The sequence below is a fragment of the Mesoplodon densirostris genome, chromosome 18 (genome assembly GCF_025265405.1).
Source record: "Mesoplodon densirostris isolate mMesDen1 chromosome 18, mMesDen1 primary haplotype, whole genome shotgun sequence".
Taxonomy (NCBI): domain Eukaryota; kingdom Metazoa; phylum Chordata; class Mammalia; order Artiodactyla; family Ziphiidae; genus Mesoplodon; species Mesoplodon densirostris.
Genome location: NC_082678.1, coordinates 7,675,139 through 7,685,241, shown reverse-complemented (window position 1 = coordinate 7,685,241; position 10,103 = coordinate 7,675,139). Strand labels below are relative to the sequence as shown.

The 10,103-nt window shown below is 53.8% G+C and overlaps 1 protein-coding gene across 1 annotated transcript; it reads left to right on the top strand.

Annotated features, from left to right (window-relative positions):
* On the top strand, window positions 1–3,356 carry SOST (sclerostin). Its single transcript, XM_060082625.1, has 2 exons — window positions 1–217; window positions 2,935–3,356. Exons 1-2 carry the CDS (start codon window positions 1–3, stop codon window positions 3,354–3,356), a joined length of 639 nt encoding a protein of 212 aa, XP_059938608.1.
* Window positions 3,357–10,103: the final 6,747 nt, after the last annotated feature.

Here is a 10,103-nt window from a genome sequence, read left to right as displayed (position 1 = left end):
ATGCAGCTCTCTCTTGCCCTGTGTCTCGTCTGCCTGCTGGTACACGCAGCCTTCCGCGTGGTGGAGGGCCAGGGGTGGCAGGCCTTCAAGAATGATGCCACGGAAATCATCCCCGAGCTGGGCGAGTACCCCGAGCCTCCGCCAGAGCTGAACAACAAGACCATGAACCGGGCAGAAAACGGAGGGAGGCCTCCCCACCACCCGTTTGAGACCAAAGGTACGGGATGGAGGAGAGCCTTTTTAGCATAAGGGTCCTGGGAGGGTTCTCTTTGGGGAGGTTTTGAAGACTGGGGTAGACTGTCCGCCACTGCCAGCACCAGTGGAGGAACCATCTTGCCTGTAGGCAGGGTGAGGATGGCACGCCAGCGTAGCCCTGGAATTCAAGTGCAAGGGCATGGGGCTGGTAGGGGGCTGGCAGCGAGAGCCCAGAGCAGGAAGGAGGCTGAGGTGGAGAGGGACAGCCTCAGGGGCTCAGAAAGGAGATTTCAAAGAATCCCCTCCTGAGAAGAGAGGAGCAGGGTCCAGCTGCTGACACCACTGGGGAGGAAATAAGGCAAGGGGGCCTCACATCTATGAGCACCTGCTGGATGCAGATGCTACATGGGCTGTGCCTGAACCATACCCTGGGGAGCTCCCAAGTGGAAGGTGAAGAAACGGAGGCTTCAGAGAACAAGTAGCTTGTTAGTGAGTAGAGACCTGAGATTTGAAGCCAGTTTGATCCAACTACAAGACAGCCCTGGTGGGGGACTGTGTGTGGGGGGGTGCATCGGAGGCCGAAAGCCAGAGCCCATCCCTGCAAAGCAGTGGGAAAGGGACACCAAAGAGGCACCCCTTCAGCTCCCACCACCCATGGTCTGCCCAGTGAGCTGGCACCTGAGGGAATGGGAGCTGCAGGCACAGTTTTAGCTTCTCACCTGGGTGGTAACTGGGTCCAGGCCCTGGAGGGGGGGCAGCATCCTCTGTGCGGGGTGTGAACACAGGTGGCACCAGCTGTCCTGAATCCCCACCCCAGACCCTGACCTGCCTCCTTCCTGGGAGGGACCCTGACCCTAGCGGAAAGGCAGTGGCCCCAGTGGAGGGCACACCTGGCTTCCTGGTCAGGTCTGCACATAGAAGCCTGGGGGGCGGTGTGCACAGCTGGCTCTGCAGCTGGCAGGAAAGGCTGGGGGCGGGGCCTGGAGTGACGCTTCAGAGTGAGGCCCTCTGGCTATGGTCCAGGTGGGAGAGGAGTCCACTGCCCAGGCCCCTGCATCCCATCCTTCCCTGCCTCACAACCAGCTGGGAATGGGGGTCTGCAAAGGGCACCCCCCGAGGAGGCCTCTCCCCTGCTCCTGCCCAGGGACGGCCAACTAAGCTCAAGCAATGGACTGTAGGGGACCCAAGCACAAGACGTCCTCCCTGGGCTCCCATGAGAGCTACAGGCCCGGAGGAAGCCACGTGCTCAAAACAAAGTTGCCCTTTGCAGAGGAAGCGCCTAACCTAGGGGTACTATTCTTGGAAAGCCCCAAAGCCTCCTTCCCTGGGCAAACAGGCCACGCCCACACACCACCCCTAGGGCCTGGGAGCAGAGGTGAGGATGCCAAACCAACCCAGAAGCCAGGAGGCAGACATGGGAGAGAGGGAACCCTGACATCTCCCCTGCTGTGCTTGTTCTCACGGGGGGGGGGGCGGGGGCGGGGCGGGGGGTTGGCCTTCTTTGCCTCCTCTCTGGTTTTGGACTTAGGACTATTTTTTATCCCTTTGGGTCACATTGGAACTGTCCCTATGAGACCCTTGGGGATGGACAAGTGCTCACACGAGGACAAGCTGTTTAAAAAAGCTCCCACCCATCTAAGCCCACACTAGGAGACATGATCAAGGTGTCTTCGGGGACAAAGCCAGGCCTTAGAGCCCAAACTTTCTTTGCCCAGGGAGCAAGCTCGTGCCACCACTGGGTGTCCATCAAATGTCACAGAAGAGACTCGCCCAGCACGGTGCCTGGTACACAGCACGTGCTTAATAAATGTTTGTGGCAGCCAAAGCTGTAGGTTTTCAGTCAGAGCTTGGTCTCCCTCTGGTAGGGAAGTAACCATAGTAAAAATAGTAAAAAGCAGGCCTTTGTCCCCCACCCAGCATCCCTCGGTCTTGGGCACACAGCTTCCACCCTTGTGGGAGCTGAGAAGCTCTGGGACCCCAGAGGAGCAGTCAGGAGACCGGCTCTGCTTATCTGGAAAGAGCTTGTCCCTCTCTGGACCTCAGTGTCCACAGTGGTAATGAGGGGGCTGGACAGGCTGCCATTGGCTCCTTCCAAGTCTAACGACTTCAGTCTCCTCTCCACCTCCCCTTCCATCCTTCTTCTCAGTAGCTGCCCTGATTTATTATCTTCAATTAACCCCTACTCCTTTTTCCATCCCCCGACCCCCGGTCTCCCCTCCCAACCGGCTGGAAAAGGAATTTGGGAGAAGCCAGAGCCATTCAGAGAATGTGGCTAATACCTACCCTACTGAGGCCAGGGGCCCTGTGGCACAGATGTGACTTAAGTCTGGCAAAGAGGGCCCCCTGGGAGAGGAATAATAATAACATAATAACAGTCAACACTTCCAGCTCTTAGTATGTTCCAGGCAGTGTCCTCTGCATTATAGATGTAATGGATTAGCGCACTGAATCTTCAAGACAACCCATTTTACAGATAGGAAGCACAGAGAGGTTAAGTAACTAGTCCAAGGTCACACAGTCATGGAGCTGATATTTGAACTGAAGCAATCACTTGGCTCCAAAGTTTTAGGGGGAGAGGGTGGATCGGGGATCTTTCCCCCAACTCCAGAGTACCTGGGCCCTTCCCGTAATAGATCCCCAGAGGCAAAAGCGTCGGGGGAGAGGCAGGTTTGGAAAAGGCGGAGTGGTTTGGAGGGAGGCGGGACGGATGGTCGCCCTCACGCGCGCTTCTCTCCGCAGACGCTTCCGAGTACAGCTGCCGCGAGCTGCACTTCACCCGCTACGTGACGGACGGGCAGTGCCGCAGCGCCAAGCCGGTCACCGAGCTAGTGTGCTCGGGCCAGTGCGGCCCGGCGCGCCTGCTGCCCAACGCCATCGGCCGCGGCAAGTGGTGGCGCCCGAGCGGGCCCGACTTCCGCTGCATCCCCGACCGCTACCGCGCGCAGCGGGTGCAGCTGCTGTGTCCTGGCGGCGCGGCACCGCGCGCGCGCAAGGTGCGCCTGGTGGCCTCGTGCAAATGCAAGCGCCTCACCCGCTTCCACAACCAGTCTGAGCTCAAGGACTTCGGGCCCGAGGCCGCCCGGCCACAGAAGGGCCGGAAGCCGAGGCCCCGCGCCCGGGGCGCCAAAGCCAACGGGGCGGAGCTGGAGAACGCCTATTAGAGCCCGCCCTCCGCGCCGCGCCCCCAGCGGGCGCCCCCGACCCAGGCGCCCCAGGTTTCCGCCCTTTGCGCGCGCGGTTTGATTGTTTGTGTTTCACTTTAAATACCTGCAACCCAGGGCCGGGGGCTGAAACCTTCCCGGCTGCAGGCCCTGGGGATCCGGGTGTCAGCAAAGCCCCCCCCCCGCTCCCCCCCCACAGCCTGCCGAGGGGGTCCCCAGGGGCAGGGGAGGGAGCTGAGAGTCACAGACACTGAGCCACGCAACCCCGCCCTCCGGGCTGCCTACCTTTGCTGGTCCCACTTCAGAGGAGGCAGAAAAGGAAGCATTTCACTGCCCTGGAGTTTTAAGGGAGCAGTGGAGAAAAGTCCAGGGACTGGTTAAGAAAGTTCGATAAGATTCCCCTTCCCCCCACCTCTCTGCCTGGCAAGTTGTGCCCAGAACACATGACTGGGGTCCGTAGGTAGGGTTTCTAGTCCTGGCTCTGCCACTAACGTGCCGGGTGACCTCGGATTATTACACTCTTCTCTTTCTGGACCTTGATTTCCCCTTTGTAAAATGGAAGTGGGGGTGGGATTAACATCTGGAGGAATTAACATCTGGAGGAATCTACTGTCATATAATTCCAAGGACTCGGGTGCCCTTTGAATGGGCTGAGGAGAGAGCGTTTGGATTGAATCACTGACGTGGTCGCTTCCAGAATTCGGAGTTGTAATCCTCTGATCTGACAGCCAAAGATGGAAAGCAAGCAGGAAAAAGAAAAGAGTCTATTTATGGCTGACAAGCTCGTGGAAGAAGCTGTGGTGTGTCCCAGCCTGGCCTTCCAGATGTTTGGCTACCTCCACCCCTCCATCTCAAAAGGCGCAGAAACAACACCATCAACTGGGGTAGAGAGGAAGGTCCCAAGGGTGGTGGGAGGCACAGAAATCACCCCCTATTCCCAAAGAGCAACAACCCCCCGCCACCATGGCCATATTTTAACATCACCCTCTGCAGAGGAGCTCAAGGTCCCAGCACCCTGGGCTTCCGGGCCCAAGAGAGCAGCCACCACCCATTCAAAGGCCAGCGGGTCCCTTCCAAGGCACTTCCTCCTGCCTACCACTCATGGACACATTTCTGTCTGGAAAAGAGCTTCTTACTGCTGTTATGTGTGATGGCATAGCTTACATTAAAATAATATTATTGGGGAAAAAATTACAAGTGCTGTATATATGCTGAGAAGCCGCAAAGCTTAATGCTGCCATCCAAAACTCTTTTGGAAAATCATTTCCAGACACCACTCACTTTCTGTGCAGTTTTTAATTGCTAAAAAAAAAAAAAATTTTTTTAAGCAGAAGCACAAGCCATGTGAAAGCCTGCCCAGCTGATCGTTTCTGCAATCTTTTCATGTGGAATTTGTCCACAAGAATGAAAGTAGCAGTTTAAAAAAAAATTAAGTTACATATTTATTTTCTCACTTAAGTTATTTATGCAAAAGTTTTTCTTGTAGAGAATGACAACGTTAATATTGCTTTATGAAATATCAGTCTGTTCTTTCAGAATCCAGAAGCATTGTTAATAAAGACAATGAATTGTTACCGAAAGGATGTGGTCTTGTTTTGTCAACCACACGTGGTCATTTCTGTCAACGTTAACATCCTTCTCTTGGTCACTAGAGCTTAAACCTGGGAGGCACCTTTGATTGTGTTACGGTGGCCCTTGTGGCAATTATGTCCTTCCTTTGAAAGGTCATGTTCATCCCTTCCTTTCCAAACCGAGACCTCATCCCTTCACCTCGGCCATTGTATTGACCTCACCCTGGTCTCCCTTTAGCAGCTTGCCCTTCACACTGTCTTCCAAAAACACTGTTGTCATCGCGTCCTACCCCTGCTCAAAAATTCCTCAATAGCTCCTCCTTGCCCAGGATCAAGTTCAGGCTTCTCACTCTGACATGGAAGTCGGCTTGATTCCCATCCCCCATTCTCCCAAGCTCCCTTAATTACTCCCAAGTGGCCACAGACTGTCCTGCTCCTTGCCCGCCCGGCTTACCGCCCTTGCTTACCACCCCCAACAACTCCTGCTCTTTCTCTGGGGTGCATGTTCTTTGTCACCTCTACCGTGAACCTCCCAGAGATAATCCAATCCCCGATGATCCCTCTCTCCTCAGATGTCCAGCCCCTTTGTCTGTGCCACTCCTTTGGTTTCTGATTCTGTGTCTTCCATTGGACATTCACTCATGGGCCACCTGTTTCACCTGGCGGAGCTGTGCTTAGTACTGGGATAGACACAAAGCCAAGTACATGTTAGGACCTGCTCACAGGAGCACAGTCAAGCTTTTTCCCAAATGTGAATTTTATGCCTCCCCAAGGAGCATGTAAACCCTTCACAAGCAGGGACAATGTCTTGTACTTCTCTCAAACCTCTTGCCTCACCTAATAGTTCTGGAGGCTAGCTGCGAATCAGGAAATATTCTTCCATTGCCATAAGGTGGGATGCTCAATTGCAAAACTTTGAATTAAGTCCAGCCCATCTTGGGGTAACCCCACCCCCAAAGTAAGCTGAGGTCCTCCCCCTAACTTTTCCCTTTAACTCCCAATGAGCCCTCCTAAATTCATGATCATCATCAAGTCTTTGATGGGTGTTGCCGCTTCCAGGCCCCAAGGAGACCTCAGTGAGACCCTACAAGGAATCCAAGCATCGTCAGGAGTGTCCCAGGGCCCAGAACACGAGAGCAGGTAGGAAATGGATACATCGTCCAGCCCCCAGAGGCAGAGTGGCACAGGTGGGTGGGACACGGGCTCTGGAGCCAGGTTTGTGTTTGAATCTGAGCCGTGGGCTCAGTTCCCCTCCCTGACACTCACTCGAGCTGCTCAGAGCCTGGTTGGTGGGCACATGGGCAAATAATCAGGTCACATTGTCTGTACAAAGTGTTACAAGGACCAAGGATGGCAGTAATTTTACTCTGTGCTGGGTGGGGATGAGGGATAAAGCTTAGGGAGGGTTTCACGGAGGTGGGTGCTGCTTAGCGGTTCTCCAGGTGGAGAAGGGAGCAGGGACATTCTAGGTAGAGGGTACGGCCCAAGCCAAGGCACCGAGGCTGAAGGTTCGTGGGCAGAGGAGACTCAATTCCTTGACGTGTACCGAGTCCTCGTCGTGTGTAAGGCAGCGTGGGGGAACCGGGGATTCAAACCAATGCCCCAACCCCGAGATACACCTAGGGTCTGCTTCCGGGACCTGGAGATCCAGGAGGGATGAGCCCAGGCTACACTCCCATTACCACGAGGGGAAAAAAACCCAAATCTAAATTGTAGGTCAGGCTGGGAGTTATTTATGGAAAGTTATATTCTACCTACATGGGGTCTCTGAGCCTGGCGCCGATCTGAAACGGAACAGACAACAGGCTCAGCTGGGAGGGGCAGGGTTGTGCTGCAGGAGCATATGCTCTGGGGGTGCAGCCAGACGTGAGACTTGTATTAATAGTCTGAGAGTCAGACAGACAGAGGGACAGGAGGAAATAGGTCTCTCTGTCTCTGTCTCTGTCTCTGCCTCTCTCTCTCTTTCTCACACACACACACACACACACACGCACACACACACACACACTCCAAGGGGCTCCACCTAGATTGCAAGTACAAACCAGACCACCTTTGCCCAAGGAGGTAGAGTGAAAGAAACTCAAAGAAGCCAAACGGCAACCAAACGTCCCCATTTTCCTTGAAGCAGGCAGGACTTGGGCAATTGGGGAGGGTGGAGAGCCTGCAAAAGCTACCTGCCTGTGAGCCGAGCTCTGAAACACAGCAGCTGGAGGCTGGTGCCGTATCCCACACCCCTCGTACCTGATCCCAGACGCAGGCCTGCCCTAATTCCTGATCACTGATTCTAGCTCTGGGTCCTGCAGTCATTCCTGCCCTCCCCTCCCCCACCCATTCCTGGAGTGCATCCTCTGTCTTCTCCCTTGTGCAAGGGCAGGCAGAGGCTCAGATCTGGCAGCTTTGACCAATAGCTGAAGTTCCTTTTGTGGCCAGAGGGGCAGGAGGCAGGGGGACTGTCGCCCTTAATTAATGCAATCACGCACCTGGTTTGTCCAGGACATCTATTGGCGCAGCGTAATTATTAACAACTCCCACTTTTACTCTCAAAAATGTCCTGGTAAGGGCTTCCCTGGTGGCGCAGGGGTTGAGAGTCTGCCTGCCGATGTAGGGGACACGGGTTCATGCCCCGGTCCGGGAAGATCCCACATGCCACGGAGCAGCTGGGCCCGTGAGCCGTGGCCCCTGAGCCTGCGCGTCCGGAGCCTGTGCTCCACAACGGGAGAGGCCGCAACAGTGAGAGGCCCACGTACCGCAAAAAAAAAAAAAAAAAAAAAAAGTCCTGGTTTGGGCAATAAACTATATGGTTCCCTTGCTGTTAAAAGATGCAACTTTCTTTGGACTGGCTGGAGCCCAGTTACCCATTTCCAAATGCTGGTCCTCTGCCTGGGATGCTCCTTGCGTGCAGGAACTCTTGTCTGTTGCTGCTCCCCAGGGCACCCCAAGTTCCCAGCATGCAGTAGGCGACTTATATGCATTGTGGTCGCATAGTTGTTGTTCAGTTTATTTAGGATTTCTTCCCTCGTGAGATCAGGTGGGTGGAATAGACTGGGATGTACGGATGATGGTGAGAGGGGGGAGGGGAAGATCTGACTTCTGTGCAAAGAAGCTGTTTCCCCGGATCGTTTTTCTCATTAGGTTTCTGAGGATAAGACACAGCTTCTACCCTCAAGCCATTTATAATCTTGCTGAGGGTCAAATGGAAAATGAGGGCACTAGGTATAACAGTGGAGTATGTGACCATTTGTCACCAGAGTGATAGAGTCAGGGGAGGGTGGGAGCTTGAGGGAACAAGGCAGCAGTGGGGTCCGCCTGAGCTTTGAAGGCTGCCAGGACTCAGAGGGGCAGAGAGGAGAGGCCACAGAAAGAAAGGGAGCAAGGGGGACCCATATCGGGTGGGGTGGGGTGATGCCAGCATGGGACCTGGCATGCAGCGGCTCTCTCTATGATTATTACAGAAGGAAGCAGAAGCCAGGAAGGAGAGAAGGGTGGGGTGGGGGTAGATACTGTCAATCACGGCAGGAGAGAGGGGGCATCAACTGGCAAGGAGGAAAGGGCTGAGTCCCTGTAAGGGTGGCATTGACTCCCGTGAGGAGGACAAGGAGCTGGGTCGCAGGTGCCGAAGGGCGCCCCAAACGATGTTCTGTTCTCCACCAGCCTTGCAGGGCTGCTTGGGAGACTAAGTCCTGTCTTTCTTACAACCTCCTTCGGCCCTAGTTCCCAGTTTCCCTCCAATCACCTGGGCTGTCTGAGCTTGGGTCCTGCCCACCAAGAAGACCAGAGCTGGCAGTGGGCAGCTGCAGGTAGGAGATGGGTACCCATGAAGGAGAGTGGGAAAGGGAGATGGACAAAGAAGAACCCAGACCACAAACCTCACTTGCTTGACAACTTCCTGAGGTCTCATCCTGCCAGCAGTTTGAAGGCGGAGGCAGGAGAAGAAGTAGGAGAAAGGAGAAGACGGACATGGAAAGGAGAAGAGGAAAATCATTCATGCATTCCACTGAAACTGACTGAGAGCCGGCTGCAGGCCAGGCACCGCCCTAGGCTCCAGGCATGTGGTCGCCCTCATGGAGCCTCTCGAAGCTCACGGTCTAGTGCTGGCAGGGGGATGGCTGTTGGATAACAAGGAAATGCATAGTATAATGCACAGGAGTGAAAAGTTCTGTAAGGAAAAATAAAGCAGGTGAGCAGATAGAGAGCCATGGAGGTGGCTACGCCAGGCCTCTCTGAGGAGGTGGTATTTGAGATGAAACCTAAATTCAGGGAGGGCGTGAGCCACACAAGGACAGGGAATGTGTGTGCCTGGAGGGGGAACGACAAAGGCCCTGAAGGTAAGGAGGGGGTGGAGAAGCGACACCACTAATTGCCTTGGGTGGCTTTCAGGCGTCTCTGTGCCAAGGCTGCTAATCCCTGATCTGGAAGCCAGCGTGGTAATTATAATTATAGTGGGGAGAGGTGTGCACGCACGCGCGTGTGTGTGTGTAAAAGAGAGTCTCTCTTTGTTCTTCTGTCTCTGTATGTTAAAGACCAAGTGGTCCCCGGGAAATAATAATTTGCATATTATTAATTATGTAGCTACACTTGCCTTTATTCTTTTTTTTAAGTTTTATTTTATTATATAGCAGGTTCTTATTAATTCTCTATTTTATACATATTAGTGTATATATGTCAATCCCAATCTCCCAATTCACCCCACCATCACCGCCCCCCTCCGCCCTTTCCCCCCTTGGACTCCATACGTTTGATCTCTGCACTTGTGTCTCTTATTTCTGCCTTGCAAACTGGTTCATCTGTACCATTTTTCTAGATGCCGCATATAACGCATGCCTTTATCCTTAAAGCACATGATAGGTTTGCTTAAATAAGGTCATGGGCATCGGGCAGGTGTCTTCTTTCTAGGACACACATATGTTATGAAATTCATATATAATAGCAGAAAAGTCTGCAGTTTTCCTTTAGTGGATGCCCACAAAATCCAGCCTGGGATGGAAGCAAGGATTAGCTCGGCTTGGGAAAATGCAAACATGGATGTGTTGATTGTTTTTTCCTGCCGTGGCTCTAGCCTGGACATATACATATATGTAGAAGTATACATGTTTATTATGAGACCCTGGATCAAGGGATGGAGATCTGAAGGGTAAGCAGGAGTCTAGAAATGAATTTCTCCTGGAAAGATTCATGC

Bases quoted from the DNA above. Each gene is read 5' to 3' on its own strand.
- SOST (XM_060082625.1), top strand. From the start codon at position 1: ATGCAGCTCTCTCTTGCCCTGTGTCTCGTCTGCCTGCTGGTACACGCA. The intron at 218-2,934 runs GTACGGGATGGA...TTCTCTCCGCAG, and splicing joins CCACCCGTTTGAGACCAAAG to ACGCTTCCGAGTACAGCTGC.